The sequence below is a fragment of the Solea solea genome, chromosome 19 (genome assembly GCF_958295425.1).
Source record: "Solea solea chromosome 19, fSolSol10.1, whole genome shotgun sequence".
In the NCBI taxonomy this organism is placed as follows: domain Eukaryota; kingdom Metazoa; phylum Chordata; class Actinopteri; order Pleuronectiformes; family Soleidae; genus Solea; species Solea solea.
The window spans coordinates 6,029,086-6,047,207 of record NC_081152.1 but is presented as its reverse complement, the minus strand read 5'-3'; the positions used below and the strand labels follow the sequence as shown (position 1 = coordinate 6,047,207).

Genomic DNA, 18,122 nt, shown 5'->3' with positions numbered 1-18,122 from the left:
TCATTTCATATGTTTCATCATAAAGTCATTGAGCAATTATTTATTTACTAAGTTGGATTTGATTCCGTTCATTATTAAGTTAATTTGAACTAATAAAAAATAAGTCACGTCAAGAGATAACATTTTCTCCCAGGAAAGTGACTATAAATGGTAACTTCCGCGGATATCCAAAATGGCACCGCTATGAAGTTGGAAAATCATGTGACTTCTCTCAGCCAATCAGAGAAGGTTAGGTAGTGACATCAGGTTTAGGGTTACAGGGTTAGTGTTAACCCTAACACTAAAAATAAATATGACCACTGGCCCTCGTTAAAAAAACCAGTTTGGACACCCGGTGGTTACCGGGTAAAATGCAGTGCAAACTGTGAACTGTGATTCTTGGAGTTCTATATAAAAATGACTCTGTTTCTGACTCGATATATACAATTAGTAAATGTTTCCCTGATGTCAGTTCCCTGTCAGAGCGAAATAGACGATAAAGCCCAGCGACATATTAGTGTGATTGACAGCTGGTGTTGTCCAATAGCTGTCAAGGCACTGTTCAAATCACAAATCAGTTCTTTTTTCAAACGCTATTTATATGTCCAACAGTGGCAGAGCCATGTTAGCACGTGTTGTCTTGTTTGTTGCTGCTTAATGGAGAGGAAAAGATCCACCTATTCAGATATAGATTTCTCCTCAACTGTTGGAACGAACCAACCAAAACCAAGAAGTGAGAGGCCCAAAAAAAAACCACAACAACAATAAACTGAAAGACTATAAATCTCTTTAGACCTGGAGACAACTGCAGAGCCAGGTGATGAATCTCTGCGGGGCTCTTTCTTTCTTTCTTTCTTTCTTTCTCTTACGAGTGACTCCTCAGTCACATAATCCTCTGTTGAGATTAAGACAGTAATGGTGGCAACAAATCACGATACTGTTATGAATATTATTTATTTATTTGTTCCTTTCATGGAAGTGCACGATAATACAATATGAAATCGTCACATAAATTCATCATACATATTTCAATTTGGACAATTTTCATGATTTTAAAGGCGCTTGATTGGTTAGATGGTCCGTCACTTCCAGTTACAAACACCATCAACTACGCCCTAGATGACAAAACTATGAAACTTCAAGCATATACTGTCTCATTTGTTTCTCTTTATACATATATTTAAAATGGGAAATATTTGCACAACCCTTTGAATCATTCTCTAGAGAATTCCAGAGTTTTACACCAACAATAGAAACACATATTTGTTTTAAAAGTGGTCCGGGCAACACGATGCTTAAAATCAAATCTTCGGAAATAAGCACAAGCAGCTTTTTCAAATTCTCTGGCAATACTTTGTTTTTGGCTTTGAACATAACGAATAATGTCTGCAGTTCTATTATCTCTTTAAGTTTCAATAACCCTGATCTGCTGGTAGGTTCTCTAAATTTACATAATAAAATACATTATTATATATTATATACATTATTACTTTTATGTGTGGATAGTTAAAGTTTTAGTGTCTTTATTCATTTTGTCCTTTTCAATGACCTTTTCTCTCACTTGACCACACGTCTGCCAGAGAGAGATGAGAAGGAAAAGGTAAATACTCTAATTAGTTAAATGCATTTATGAAACAGTTTATGCACCGTCTACATTTGTGTAACAGCTAATGTTCTGAACTTGATGAGTCAAAGCTGCTTTTTCTGTTTCCCTCGCGAATCCCACGGCGACTGTCTCCTTTACAGCGGTGCAGACTGTGACCTTGTTTCCTGATGAGATGGCGCTCCCACTCCTGGCCTCTTATCACAAATGGGACATTGATGGATGGCAGTGAGTAGCTGTACTGGTGTTCAGGGCATCAGGTCAAGGCAACAGTTACTTTAACCAAATGTTGTTGTTGTTGTTGTTTTTTTGTAAACAGTGGCTTGGGCTACATTCAGATTACCAGGTTGAATAGAATCCTATCCGGATTTTCTATTGCTGTGACTCAGCTCTGATCTTTTTTAAAGGGATGTGTAGACGCAGAAATCCAATTGTTGGTTCAAATCTGATTAGTGTCACCCTCAGCATGTGGTCCCCGATCATAATTATCCAATATGTGGCCGCGTGACGCGCGTGAGAACGGTCACTTCAGGATCGATGCAGCTTTTCTGGACGATGTCGGGCGATCCCATCATGTACAATAACCTTCGGAATCAAAACAAGGCCATTTCGGCAGAGGGCCACTCTGTTCCAGTCTGCCAGGCAACTCGACTTTTTTGTATTCATTAAAAGTGAAGATGGTGGAGAGCTGTTGTCCCTCAGGATGCCAAAACAGTCGGGGACAAGCAAAAATGGAGAGCATTTTACTGGATGATGAAAAGAGACGGCGGGGGTGGATCACTGCCACAGAATGAGCACAAAGATAGATAGATAGATAGATAGATACTTTATTCATCTCACAGAGAAATTCACAGTTCAGCAGCTCCAGAATATGTTACACGATAGAAACATAAGAGGCATGCAGGTCTATGTACAGTCTAAATATAAACTGAAACATATGTATAAAAAGGAAAAAAGAAAAAATATATAAAAAATATAAAGGCGTTGTAGAATGAGATGTACATGTGTGCTTGCATGTATGTGTCATGTATGATGCAGGTTGAAGAGTCTGATGGCATGGGGGAGGAATGATCTCCTCAGTCTTTCTGTGGAGCAGGACATTGACAGCAGTCTGTCACTGAAGCTGCTCCTCTGTCTGTGTATGGTGCTGTGTAGTGGATGGTGTGGATTGTCTATGATGGACAGGAGCCTGTTGAGTGTGCGTCGCTCAGCTATCGATGTCAGACTGTCCAGTTCTGTGCCTACAACAGAGCCTGCCTTCCAAAATGAGCAAAAGAAGGAGCAATGGATTCCACTTGGGTATAGCAATCAATTCGTATCAGGTACAGAATCCACTGCTATTACGTACTTACGTAAATACCGTGTTTGCTTCACTCCACTTGTTTTACTGCAATTTGACATTCAGCACTGCAGTTACTTACAGTACACTGACCGTCATGTACGCTAACATAATGCTACATTATGCTAAGTGACACTTAACCTTCCAGTGATAACAGCACTGTCTTCAGCTGATTATGTGTTTCCCTCCAGGCTCTCGGAAGCTTTCAAGGACTCTTCTGAGTAAGACGAGGGAAAGTGTATCTGAAAGTTGATGTCGGAATAATGGCCACGTTGGTCTGGACGTTACACGGTACCTCTAGAGGGCAGTGCTGAGCGCCAAGTTGCAGGCGTCAACAAACATATCGATCATTGAAGAGGTCATTTTTCTTACTTGATCCAAAATAAACAGATAAACGGAGGCAGATTTGGCTGCAGTGGAATTTAAGAGATTGAATTAAATCTGTTGAATCAAACTGGAATTGAACAATGTGATTGCTAATCTGGCTGTGATTTCGTCAGACATGGAGGGACTTTTTCAAAAGACAACTTTCAAAATGAACACATACTTTGCAGAAACATAGGTGTTCATTCAACCGCCTTTATTTCCATTCACATGTGAAGGATCGCTTTTGAAAGATGAAGCAGGACCCTGGAGGACATGCACAAATATTCATCAGCTCTTTCACATAAGGCAGCCTTTCTTTTTTTGCCCACAGGTAGTAAAGGATTAGGACTGATTTTGCACTCAATTGTGGATACAAAGGATTCAGAGAATCAAAGCCCTTCACACTGCGACTATTTCGGGCTGCTGCTGCTGCTGCTGCTGCTGCTGCTAATAGTCCCTGTCAGCCATAATTTTTAAGTACTTTAACCAATTCATTGTATAATTAGGTTAGCCATATTAGCTCATTGCAAAGTCAGTCAGCAGGCAGTAATGCAATAAAGTTATTAACATTCCAGATTTATAGAGCCATTAATCCAGGCACGATGTGTCTTTATCTCCGTTTTCTTCACTGGTAAAAAAAAAAAAAAAAAAAAAGGTGTTAATTAATAAAAGAAAATAGACTCTAGTGCGACAGGTTCTGTGTTTGACACTGTAGTGTTGGTGTGTGTGTGTGCGCGCTTTGACATACTCAGGGCAAAAGCCTTAAGATAAATGAGCCATCACTCGAACATGTCAAATTAAAAGCGCACCTGCACTTAAGAGTACTTACAGAAAAATGTTAATAAAGAGTCTACGCGTCCTTTAAGCCTCAGTGTAACAATGAAACCACATTCCCCCTGTAGCATTCACATTTATATAAAGGTTTTGAATCTTAATGACAGCTGTTTGCCTGACTACTCAACAAGTTGCTTGAATGGTGATACTGTTTGTGAAGTAGTCTTTGCAAACAGGCCTCGCATGAAGGCTTTAAATCAAACATGTGACTTGTCCTGTTTGTGCCTCTGTCAACTATATTTATGTTTTTACCCCTTTTGACCTTTGTTCCTTCACAGTGTATAGCATGAAAGAACATCCTGCTGATTACATGCCTACAATATGGGAACTGATTTATGTGACGCGGAACTAGGTCAAATCATTTGACCCCGCATATATAACTGGATTATCTATTCCGGATTTGCGTGTCGATATCTCATCTCATGTAGATGTAGCACAGACGCACTGTATAACTTGCATTTTTTTCTTGAAGTTTAAAAGCAGAAATCTTATGTGTGTGTTATGTAGAGAAAAGAGGGCCATTCGTACACAGGATACTCGTATTTTTAGCCACACTTGTGGCAAGACTTCAAGGTTGAAAATGTCGGTCAGTCCACCAGTTTAGTGCCGGCAAAAATATCTCAACAACTGTCGAGTCTTTTTCTTCTGATTATAATAGTACTCTAACTGCAGCTCCCGTAGTGTGAGCGACGCACAGCAGCCGTTCTGACAGGTCACTGTGGGAAGGTCTCCGGTGTAAATAATCAAAGTAATAAAGGCTGAGCTCCATTTTCCTTAGAGTCACTCACTTTACCAACCCGAGCCTCATTAGTATTTCTTTATATTCTCCAAAGTGGCACAATTTATTTATTTTTTTTATCAGCAAGGCATCCATTGATTGTTGTTATTGTGATATGGAATAAAACAAGAATAAAAGTCTATTTTTACGTAGGTTATGTACATTTTCTGTGTGTGTTTCTGGATCTGTCATGTGACCGTATGACTCAGAGGACGACACATTCCCCCAGTTTAAAAATGAAACACGAGCATCAGTACAAGTAAAGCCATTTTAGTGTTTAGCGCTGAACGCCCTCGTTTGCTTGTTGACAGCGGGATGAAGGATGAGACTCCTGTGAGTGTATGACTTATTTTCTCAGCTGACTGACTTTGGTCTCTGCATCATTACACTCACAAAGGAGCCTCTTTTTTTTTTTTAGCTTTATGAGGGTTCATGCCTCGTACCTCAGAAGTATACCTCTCTGATGTTGTCAGTAAGTAAAGTGGTCAGTTAAAGTCCCTGCTCATTTAGATCAGTGGTTCAGTGGCAACATTTCATACCGAGTACCACCTGAGAAAATATCCAGCTCTCGAAGTAACACCATCATCATGATCGCCAACGTTAAAATACAGTGGTGTAAATAGGCCGAGCAAAGTCAGCTACAGACTTTTCACCGGAGGCACATTTATTCTCTCTCTTTATGCTCTCTCATCATCATCCTCTTCCTCACGTACTGTATACTTCCCACACTGGTAGTGTATGGAGCAAAAGATAAGGTCACGCTAACTATTATTATTTAATTTATTATAATTTTGTAGTTATTTGTTTCATTTTCTGTGCACTCCATTCAAAATTCCTTACTCGACTGGAATGGAATTTTCTTTCCAACAGAAGTTTTAATCTGTTGATTTGTCTCTATGTAAACAAAGCTGCCATTTATGCTGTAATGACGTCGTCCAAATGTCAATATAAATAATGTGGAATATTTGTTGCCTCTCACCCAGAGAACAGGAAGCTCTCCTCGATGCTGCAATGTTTCTGTCTCTGTTGCGTGTGCACAGTGGGACTTTCCTTATTCTCACTATGTTTCGTTATTAGCTGAACTGTCGAAATAATGAATCCAAAAGTCAAAAGTAATTTTCTGATATAAAATGTTCTTGTGATTTAGAAGTAAAACACAGCCTGTAGCAAGTGGAAAGGGAACTTGGCTTGTAACCGGAAGGTCGCCGGTTCAAGTCCCCTCCAGGTCAAAAGGGCTGGGGTACCCCTGAGCAAGGTACCCAACCCCCATTGGGTTGCAGTGGGTTGCACTGAGTGCAGTGGGCTACTCAGTGTGGCAGCCCACTGCTCCTAATTCTAGGATGGGTCAAATGCAGTGAAACAATTTCCCGAAGGGGGATTAAAAGTATAAATCTAAAAGTATTATAAACTTGAGGGGTAGCTCAGTTGTAGAGTGAGTCGTCTTTCAACTGAAAGGTTGTGAGTTTGGTTCCCGGCTCCACTAGTCTGTGTCTTTGGGCAAGACACCTAAGCCCACCTTGATCCTTGAGTGTAAATGGGTGAATAACAAAACTCATCAAGACTAGACAAGCTCAATATATAAATACAGACCATTTACCAACTCTTCTTGATACAACAACAACAAAGATAGTTGTTGTCGAATGTATTGGAGTAAAAGTACACAATTCTTTGAGGAAATGTAGTGGAGTAAAAGTAAAAGTTGCTAGAAATATAAATAACAAGTACAGATGTGTGAATTGTGTACTTAAGTACAGTAACAAAGTATTAGTACTTTGTTACACTGGTAGTAGTAGTAATATTACTTGTTACTTCAGTGAGTGTCAGTCTCGTTGGTGGCTTTTTTGCTGCCTCCTTCTGGCCAAACACATGATTTGACACATGTTTATGAAGTAAACGCTTCATCCTCGTGCAGTGCAGAGTTTATGCTTTATGTTCATATGTTAAAATGCCTCATCAGCAGAAATCACCGAGCGGCTCGTCTGCGTTATTATTTATTAAACTATAGTAAATTATGTGAAAGGGGTTGTCCTTGTGAGCCCCCGAGGACGCCGTGGCTCCGCCCACCTCATTACTCATGCGTCCACCCAGCGCCGCTCACTGCGACTGCTGCACTTTGAAGTGCGTGTGTTGTGATCAGTGAGCTGCTGAGTTCCGGACTGAAGACACGCACTGGGACGTTCGCTCTCAACAGCCCTCTGGACTCTATGAAGTGGTGGTTGTTTACGCACCCACAGACAGGACTCTCTGCCCGCGTTACGCGCAGCACGCGGTGGATGTTTCTATTCACTCTTTGGTCACTTGTTTAAGAAATAAAGAGGAAAAAGGGGGGGAAAAAAATTGGAGTAAGAGTCTGTAAAGGTGGACATGCACCGGGACTGAGAGGCTTCTCCGTCCTTCGGGACATTTTTTGAGGACGTCCCCAGCTGTTGTTTGGTGGCTGCATGGATTATTTTGGAACAAGTAACGCACTCCGCACCGACAGCGCAGCGCCCTCTCTCAAATGATATATCTGCCCTTGGGATCAACTGCGGATCGTGTCAGTAAGCGGATCGTGCTCAGCGAGAACACACACTCTCCACACTCTCGCCCCGGTGTCCCGGTCTCTTTGTTGACCCCCCAGGACCCACTTCGCCAGGCTAAGCGGCTCCCAATCCGAGTCCTCAAGATGTTGACTGCGCACACTGGACACTTGCTGCACCCGGAATATTTACAGCCTCTGACGTCCTCACCAGTGAGCATCGAGGTATTTATTGTCTTTTACACCGTGTTGCTACTTTTATCGTTTCTATATTTGCAGCGCACTTCTCCTGACTGCTCAGCACAGTGTGTGTGTGTGTGTGTGTGTGTGCTGAAAATGTAAAGATAGCTCCGGACGCACTGACTTACCCTCATTAAAATTCCACCAGTATAAATAAAATTACCTTTGCTTTTAGTAAATAACCATAAATTACCATTTGATGTCGTCTTGTTCACACTGACCCGCATAATTAAATACAGAAACTGTTTGTAGAAGCAACAGACAGGGGTTTATTTTTGACCTTTTCTCAATTACTATTAAAACATGACATTTTAGATCAAAGGTTAATGAAGTGATTCGAGTTAATAAGTGGAAATGAATAAGCAACTGTTTCTGATCATTGATTATTTGCCAAAATGTGATGAATAGCTCCTGTCATGTGTGATAAATCTACAACCATACACATTTAACAGGTCATTTATCTATAGATGGACCTGTTATGACAGGTTGTTTGTGTATTTAATCATTTATGTTATTATGAGGTGTAAAAAAATACCCATCACAACCACCAGATGTCTTAAGATTTTTTTTGTTATTCCTGTTCTTCAACAATGATTTTTATCATCGATAGATGGCAAGAAAAAAACAACGTACACTCACAGCATCAATCTATTTTTTAAAATACTGGGCAATTATTTACCTATTAAATCATCAGTCAACTGTCATTTGGAGACGCATGCATGTGTTATTAATTAATCATCAGGTTAATCCATTTGTGAAATAATGATCCATCACAGCCCTTGTTTTATTTTACTTATATATACTAAGTGTGTGTGTGTGTGTGTGTGTGTAAATTTCAGTTTCCACAGAGGACTCATTTATGATTTTCTGCATGAAATTTCATATCAGATTACAGTTTAAAACAAAACCTGTGTGATAATCAGATTTGTATTTTCTTGTAGCTGGACGCCAAGAAGAGCCCTTTGGCCCTGCTGGCGCAGACCTGCTCTCAGATTGGTAAACCAGACCCTCCATCCTCCTCCAAGCTGAGTTCCTCCGGCAGCCAGGGAGACAAGGAGTCCAGCAGTCGCTCAGCCATCTCCATCCTGAAGCTCGGGGAGCGCCGTCCCTCACTGGACGACAAATCCAGCTTCAAGCCCTACAATAAAGGTAACGGGGACAGTCACAAAGACGGAGTGACCAGCAGTGGCGATAAAGTCGGGTTCAGAGTGCCCAGCAATAATGTGACCTCTAATGGAAACTCTACCAGTGGCCAGCAGTCCTATCCACCCCACGCTGCCTCACCAAGCTCTAGAGCCAATAGCAGCTCCCCACCAGGACAAACTCAGCAGCACTCTCACAAACACAGCCATTCCCCTGGTGGACAGTCCTCGTCACACACCCACACTCCCAATGGAGACGCTGCACATGAGCGAGGCAGTCCCACCAGCATGAGCAGCAGCAAAAAAGACGCTGACGTAAACAAGGCCAACTCAGACAGTCCTCACCACGCAAACTCCAGCCACGTCAGAGCCAGCACCAACTGCAGTAACGGCAGCTCTGACGGCGGTTCCAACCACGAGGGAGGTAAAGCAGAGCCCGCCCAGCCTAACCTCACCTCTGGACATATTACACCCATTTCCCCTTACAAGACCAGCCAACCACTCTTCTCCCTGCCCTCCTCTAACATGGGCTACCATGGATCTGTCGTGGGAGCCTATGCGGGCTACCCGTCTCAGTTTGTTCCCGGGCTGGACCCGACAAAATCTAGTATGGGCATCCCCGGAAAGCACCCAAGCTCCAGCCCTCTCACAGGGGCCTCTCCTCCCTCCCTCATGCAGGGTCTATGCAGGGACCCCTACTGTCTAAGCTACCCAAGTGTATCCCATCTGGGTGGAAGCAACTGCAATTCCTGCATCCATGACCCATCCTCCTCCCTCAAATCCAGCTTCCCATTGGTGTATCCCTCCCACCCTCTCCACTCTCTCCACCAAAGCTCCCTGTCATCCTCCGCAACCTCTTCCCTCTCCCATCCCCTCTACACATATGGCTTCATGCTCCCTAATGATCCCCTGCCTCACGCGTGTAACTGGGTTTCAGCCGGAGGGCCGTGTGACAAACGTTTCGCCACTTCAGACGAGCTGCTGGCTCACCTCCGCACGCACACAGCCCTGCCAGTTGGGATGGACAGTAAGCTGCTCGCCGTTTCCTCCTCTGGCCCGGCCTCCTGCCACCTTCACCTCCCTCAGCAGAGTAGTCCAGGCTCCATGCCCAGCTCACTCTCTCTCAGAGCTCCTCCCAGTCTGGGTTTAGCTCGCTATCACCCCTACGGCAAAGTCCATCTGCCCCCTGGTCCCCCGTCCATTTCCCTGCACTCTCTTCCCACCACAGGCCCGTACTATCCTCATTACACCCTCTATGGTCAAAGACTGGGATCTGCATCTGCACTGGGATACCAGTGATACAACATGGACTCACGTTGAATTGTTTGACCATTTGGGAAGTGTGCTTGTTTGCATTTTGGTGGAGAGTTAGCTGAGAACACTGCTGTTGTTATCTGTAAAAAAAATATAAGGCTATAAACAGCTGCTACTTAGCTTAGCTTAGCTTAGCAATGAACAATGAATCTGCAAATGACTCGAGTCATTTTTCAACAAATATTTGGTTTCAGCCAAATTTTCAGAACTCAAACATATTTTATTATGTGGCCATAAAACGTAGAAAATACACCAAATGTTTTGCATTTTTGTTTGGAAAACAACTGAAATGAATCAGTGATGATCTAAACAGTTGCAAATTCCCTTTTTTACCACTCAAGTAATCAATTTATGGACAAATAGTCATGGCCACCGGTCATAAACCTTTTACCTCTAGACATAGTGATGTCAGCTAGTCTCTCAGTAGTTGTTGACTGTAGCCTCATATTTACTAAAGAGACAGTATCAGTGTTCTCATTTAATTCTACACCAGAGAGTCAATCTTATTTCCTACAATGTCAAAGTATAACTTAAAGTTAGTACTTAAACGCCGCAGACTTCGGCTGCCTGTGACTTCGGTCTGGATTTAAGTGGAACAATAGGATGAGAAGTCCTGGATTTTGACTTGAGAACATCTCCACATTTTCTTTACATACATATATATATATAAACATATATATATATATGTGTATGTACATATATATATATATATATATATATATATATATATATATGTATATATATATATATATATATATATAGATGAGGTTTGTTTTTTACTAATCAGACTCCACTCCTGAAGTTCAGAGGACACACGTGGCTCATGCATGTCTGCACATTGCTCGGATACTTTTGCAACAGACGCCACTGCCGCGGCGTAGGTGAAGTCCTCCGCCCGATGGGCTCAGCAAATTGATGGTTGGACGCTGTGTAATAGCTCTTGGATGTTCTCGCTGCAGATGATGATGATTTAGTGCAGAAAAATGTGGAGTGACGGCGGGGGGCGGGGTGTGTGTGTGGGGGGGGGAAGAGTGGTGGCAACCAGCTGATGTCAGTCTGCTTCCAGCAGTCGCCGTCTCCCAGCGAGAGATGCATGTACACGCTCAGCACAGCATACACACCTGACTTGTTTCCTCAGCCACATGGTTCGTGATTTGTTTTGATTCCTTTAGGTTTTGTTTATTCCTACTGAGAAGTCGTATTTATTTAATACCGGGCATCTCGCTTTCATGCTCACCAACCATACGAATCTGTTCTCGTTTTACAGTCCTCTGAGCAAACATGTGGGGAAGCCAGATGACAGGTGTTGAATATATTGTGTCTTAACACTTCTCCAGATTGAATGTTGAAATCACTTCTCCCTCTGAAATCCTCAGCCTTTATTATTTCGTTACTTTCGCAGGAAATCAATAAAAATGAGATGTGATATTTTTTTGTAAAAAAAAAAAAAAAGAAAGAACAATCGGTGCACCCTGTGGCGGCATCCAGTGAAAGGGGAGGTGGTATTTTGTTAAATAAATCTCACTGAAGATGTATTTTCTCTTGTCTTCATTTCTCATTCTGTCAGTTTTAGCATCATCATCAGCCAGCTCTTCTTGTTGACAGATGAACGCACACTAAACTCACTCTCTACTCAGAAATCATGGCAGAGGATGCAAATATTGAAGATAAAATGAGTCTACTTCATTTTTAAATGTATAATTAGGTGATTGGATAAATTGTTGTTCTTTTGTTAACCAAAAATTACCTCAGTTTCCCTTGAGTTGAGAAATATCTTCATTTTTTACACTCGTAGGGGGACAGGACCTCATTCCCAGAATGTAAACAGTGTCGGCCATCTTTGCTAACAATTACGCTAACAGTTACGCTAACACGTAACAAAGAAAAGAGGTTTGGAAGCACACTTTTTCAAAAATACTACCCCTATTCTAGTAATACAAAGCTAAATGCTAATCAGTGAAGTATTCCTTTAAAGCTACTCAGGCTGCCATTTTAGACTATCATGTTTTTACGGTAGCCCACAATGGACAAACTAAACCTCTTTTGAGTTTTGGTGCTAACTGGAAAGTGAGGGAAATTTAGCTGCAACATCGCCTATAAATGTTGCTACATGTTACGCCCTGTAATTTTAACCAACAAATATAGGAACTTTTTTTTAATTAAATTGACCAGTGAGCCGATATAAAAAGAAGAATACATTTAAATAAACTTAACAATGAACTATACTCTTTTCTGCTTTCAGACATTAATTATGACGTCTTTTCAAACGTGTGTGTTCTTGTTTGTTGCTTCTACAAACAAATGCCGTTTATTTAATTAATTCATGACATTATTTTAAGTCGTAATTTTGCATGTGCTCTGCTGCGAATATTATTTTTTATTTAGTATTTTCTTATTTATCTCATCTACTTCCAAGTATTTCCTGATATTTTTTTACAGTGTGACCTTTACGGGTGGTGAAAGGCTTGAAATGGAAGGAAGATGTAAACATTTGTCAGTAGACTTGTCAGGGGAGGCTTCAGTGGTGAGTGGATTTGCACAACAGGCTATTTTTACAGCGAAAGAGAATCACATGAATGATGACTTTGGGTGTGCTTTACTACCACAAATGTTTCGCCATGTTGACAGTGAGATCGTAAGCAGACTGGAGTGATGCAGCTCACATTCCTCTGTTCTGCAGGGAACACGGTGTCTCTTCAAGGCAACAGCATGCACATTCAATGGATTTAGTAACTGTCTTTTTTTTTTGTTTAAAAAAATAAATAAATAAATAAAATAAAAAAAATAACAGCACACAAGTTGGTGCATTTCAAGGAAGAAAATTAGGAATAAATCTGCAGGAGCTGTATCCCTGCTGTTCATAAGCTCCTCTCTGGTGGAGATATCGTCGCAGAAAACTGGATTTTCCATCAAAATAAGACACGACAACAATGCACAGCAGCACACCGAGTTGTCGCCGCCGCAGGATCATGATAAGCATCAGAGCCAAAGTGCTGCTTCCTGCATGTGTTCAAGATGAAGTCCTCCTGACAGTCGCTCCAGTTACCGCGGCTGCCGCATGATTGGCAGCGGTAATGCGGCCATTTCCTAGCAACATGACACTGTGACACCCTTGGCGAAGTCTAGATGACCCACACTGGTCACTCACGACTCTGACAAGGGGTCAACACAGCCTGTCCTCGCTGTAACCAGAGAGAGCGCTCCTGTTTCGCCGGGGCCTGAGATGCTGCGTGCGGTGGGGTGTCCAAGTTCGACAGGAGGGCATGAGATCTTGTAGGCCCACGCTGGAGGTTTCAGGTTCCCCACATGTGCCACAAAACACACACTTAGTTTATTAAGCCAAATAAATGCGTTGGCTGTTTTCCAGGCATTCAGAATCTCGGAGGTGGTGGGAGTGTGTGGGAGAAACGCTGTTTGCTGTTTGTTGGGTTTCAGTGTGTTTTGGCTTTTCCAGACAGCTGCGTTCAGTGTAGCAAAGAGGTGAAGAGCTGGATTAGAACGACTTCTGTTGGTGACTAATGAAATCTGTTTGTTATTCAGGTTACTTGTGGAGGAATCTGTGAAGTTTAATACTGGATAGTTCTGTTTTCTAGAAGAAATTATGCAATTCGTCCTATTGTTGGTTTGTCATATCTGGGCTTCTGTAGAATCATAAATAAGATGAATACTGTAAATATAAAGGTTGCTAAGATAAAAAAAAGCATGTTATTGTTAGTTTTAGATAATTATATAATACTCATTTCTTGTTGATAGATCCCTCGAACTCTTACACCTTTAAACTATAGTATCTAAAAATGGATTTCGTCTCCCGCTTTGGAAAGTGAATCCCAGGAAGCAGCAATTAGACTTCTGGAGGGAACTCTGCTGGTTACATAAAGAACTCAGTTTGAATGAAAATCTATGGGAAATTAGTCTTCTTCTTACTTGATTTGTAACATCAGTAAGCATTTTCTTAAAGCCGCTCCCACACCAGAGGATTTACAAATCTGACTTGATTTTAAAAACGTGGGAGACCACAGACGCAACAGACTTTGTGACTGTTTTTCGATGTTTTAATCCTTAGCAAGCACAGACTAGACCATCCAGTAGACATGGAGGACCACACACTTTATTTGAACTACGTCAGGGAGGAGATTCCAGGGATTTGGAATCTCACAGAATCTCACGTGATTTAACGTGACTTCAGAATGTAAACAGACATGGAGGCGGACTGTAGGCTGAGTCAGTTAATTAGCTCTTTTGAGTGTGCGATGTTTTGTGCTGAGAAACGCTAAAAAGCATGGCTGAGAAGACGGAATCTACTTTGCTGGTCAGTTGTAAGTATCAAACATTTAATACTTATCATTGTAAATCGGGAAGACTCTGATGCATCCAATGACGTTAAAATTCCGTCTGTTAATCCCCCACACTACAGGATAATTTGGCCAGATAGTCTGTTCAAATCAGCCTAAAATCGGAAGACACGGGCCAGACTGGGACTGAAATCTGGCCAATTATCCTCTCGTGTGGGTGCAGGCTTTGAGAGTTAATGGTCTCAATCGCTCGTTTCAGGTCTTCAATAGAACACCATGTCAGTTTTGTAACCGATGTCCCCATTTAGAGGAAAATAAATAATAAATCACAGCACGTATGAGTGGACACCAGTGAGAGTTCCAGGTCCATTTGTAACTGGAAGACTATATACTTTTATTACTTATTTTTATATACAGTCTATGGGTTCAACATACCTGGGGACTGCTGATGAATATTATCCTTTCTTTTTTAAATCTGACACCATTACATCATTTTATAATGGTCCTTTATGTGTGTTGTGCCTGATATATAAATAATAACACGATACATACAGACTATACATATATTATTAGGGAGATCAGAAAAGGGGAAGGTTGGATTATTCTTCAACTGAGAGAAAGAAGTTTTATGTTCGTTCAGAGTATAGGGAGCAGGGGACGCTTTTTTATTTTTAAATGGGTTATTGAACAAGAATTGTGTTTCATTTAATCCATCGCCCACTGTAGTCCGGGCTGAAATGTTTAAAAGAATTCATTGGATTTCCACGGAAACATTCACACTCCCCAGAGGTCAGAATGGGAATACGACGACTTTTCTTGTAGGACAACCGTGGAGTTGACATTTGTGGTTGGAGCTAAAATACCTTAACTTTCAGATGGATTGCCATAAGAATTTAATGTGGACTATCATGTCTCCCTTGGGACACATTGTGGTACTTGGTGATACCAGCAACATAAAGTCAAAGTTTTAATTGGTCCATTACTTTGCTTTACGACCAAATACGTGCAGAACTAATGACATTCCCATCCACCTGGACTGCACTTTTTTAGTGCTACTCATCAAATATTAGGATACAAACACACTAAAAAGTAAGCCTCTATTTCCTTGCTCACTCTTGTAGCCACTATCTGAAATCCTTCTTTCCTTTCCTCCTTCTCCTTTCCCTTTTTCCTCCAGCCACAGGAATTACATTGACTCATTCATGCTTCTTTTTTCCTTTTTTTTTAATTTTAAACAGCACTTTCCCACTGTCTTTTTTGTTATTGAAGTTGGGGCCGAGAGTCCCGCTCAAAGGTCACTTGTGAGGGGAGGACGTGGAGGTCACTCAGTCATTTTTCCCCCACCCACGTTTCCCATGTCAACAAATGACATTCACCCTTCACATAATAACTCTGTTACCCTCAACTCATGCTTACCACAGCCCCCTCCTTTTTTTATATAGCTGTCTAAATTACACCCAGAGTGAGGAGGATATATTTCAGTGTAACATATAAAAAGACGCTTGGTATTGGTCTTGGAGGTGAAGGCTGTTTGCCTGGTTGGTTCTGAGTGAGACCTGGATACAGTTTGACAGCTGCAGTGAGTAATGGTGACAGACTGTGGGGCTGCTCCTCCACTACATGACATGTCTTTAATCTCTCCATCAGTGGAAACCAGTTCAAAGAGACGAGATAAATGAGAGGTGGAATCGAATACGGAGACGTACAAGGACGTTTTGTGGCTTCTTTCTAAAAAAGGAGTGAGTGGACTCGTTCCCTTTGTCCTCAGAGATAGTTTTTGAAGAAAGTTTCTTGCATTAAAATCATTAAGTGTAGTCACAAATTATGAACATCTGCGATGCTCTCTCCGAACTGTCTGTGAGTTAGAGATTGTGGACTGCTTCCCAGAAAATGGACTCCTTGGCTTTCAGTTTGTCTCCTTTCCAACTTTATCACTTCATCCATCATCCTACTATAAGGGCTTTTCAAGTGGTCCAAAAATAAAGAGGACACAGATGTCAGCCGTGCTATACTGATGTTTCTAAACCACCATGAACCCATCACTTACATCCACCCACAGTCTGCGAGGAAAGTTGAAAATGCACTCTGCACCCGCGTACAGAAAAACACTCCACGAAACCGCGTCGATCCACTACACGGCGCTCGTATCTTAAATTACCCCTCGCAACAATAAATGAACCTGCACTCGAGCAGGTAATTCTGCATCTAAAACGGGGAACTCTTCAGATCCCACTTCTCTCTCCTCGCGTCTCAAACCTCGCCCGGTGGAAAAAAACAAAGTCGACAGGGGTAGTTTAGTGGTGTACAAAAGGGCAAATGCAATTATGGTTTCACTGCTAATATGCATTATGGCCCCAGCTGGTTTTGATCTGGCAGTGCTCTCGGGGCTCCTCGCTCAGTTGTCAGCTCTCATGCATCACAGGGCCGACGCTTTGCGGAAAAACGTGCTTTGGCAGTGACCTAGCGGAGGCCTGGAGGCCAGCGGGTGCTTGTGGGTTAGCCACATGCAGGGGGTGACACCATCCGCCCCCTTCCGCATCTGGATCCTCATGGTCACATTTTCTTGTTGGTTATGGTTTTTCGCCCTCTTTCGCGAATGTAACTGACTGTAATTGGCCGGCGTGACCCGGAGCAGACGCCACGCCACAGACTTGGGAGGTCAGGACGAGGCTCCAAAATACACACACACACACACACACACACACACAGAGAGGGATGGCAACAGAAAGCCAGAGAGAGAGAGAGGGAGCACGAAACCGAATGAGATGCTTGCATGGAAATAAGCAGACGTGATTACTCAAATACAGTCATTAAGGAGGAAATGTTGTTTTTCAAGCTGTCAGGATGATTAATGAGAGAGAGCAAATCCACTCAAATTCTGTTGTTTAGTCTAACCACCAGACCTGATCTCTGCCACTAACTTAGATCAGACACGATGTGTTTGTTCAGCAGAGTGTGTGTTTGTGTGTTAAAGTTTAGTAAAAAAAAAAAAAAAATGTGGAAAGCTTTAGTGAAGAGAAAGTGCTATAAAACAAGCCCTCCGGTAATTTATGTGTCTACAGTATGAGGAGAATATATAAAATCCCACACAAGATTCTTGTTCTCATATTAACTATAGCTACAGCTGCTCAATCAGACGTCGACGGTTAAACTGTTTTTTTCCTCCATATACAGAACATACATAGTGTTATATCTGATGACAGATGCAACAACAGCAACTAAGCAGTGTCAACAGTCAACTTTCAAAACATATTCATTCGCTCAATTAATGAAAACGTCGCCCCCATCAATTAAAACATGTCATGTTTCCTAATGAAGAGCTATTTAATCAGTTGATTATCTGTCTTCCGTCATCTGCGACCACATTCGGGGGGAAAAACACAGTTTACGCCGCAGCGGATCACCTGCTCTCCACTGTAAGTGTCAACACATTCTGGAGAATTAGCCGTCTTTGTGAGTTTTCCAGCCCACACGCTGCCAAAGTCCTCAGAAACTCCAGATGTCTCCCAAATCACGCTGGAAGGCTGATAAGGAATCAGCTTTCAACAGATGTCTTGTTGCCTGGACTTGTGATTTACTGGCTGTGAATGATGAAACAGAGTGTTTCAGTGTCTCACAGCCTGACTGGCTTTCATCATTATGCAAGCAGCTGTGGGTCCGGGTGATGTTATGTCAGTGGATGGGAACGAGGACAAGATGGCACATTAGTTCTTCACG

General features: G+C 42.0%; 1 protein-coding gene across 1 annotated transcript; it reads left to right on the top strand.

Moving 5' to 3' along the window:
- The first annotated feature begins 7,039 nt into the window (after window positions 1–7,039).
- On the top strand, window positions 7,040–10,784 carry LOC131446767 (zinc finger protein 703-like). The gene is made up of 2 exons (XM_058618206.1): window positions 7,040–7,642; window positions 8,599–10,784. The coding sequence occupies exons 1-2, from the start codon at window positions 7,400–7,402 to the stop codon at window positions 10,096–10,098; spliced, it is 1,743 nt and encodes a 580-aa protein (XP_058474189.1). The 5' UTR covers window positions 7,040–7,399; the 3' UTR covers window positions 10,099–10,784.
- Window positions 10,785–18,122: the final 7,338 nt, after the last annotated feature.

Bases quoted from the DNA above. Each gene is read 5' to 3' on its own strand.
- LOC131446767 (XM_058618206.1), top strand. From the start codon at position 7,400: ATGATATATCTGCCCTTGGGATCAACTGCGGATCGTGTCAGTAAGCGG. The intron at 7,643-8,598 runs GTATTTATTGTC...ATTTTCTTGTAG, and splicing joins CCTCACCAGTGAGCATCGAG to CTGGACGCCAAGAAGAGCCC.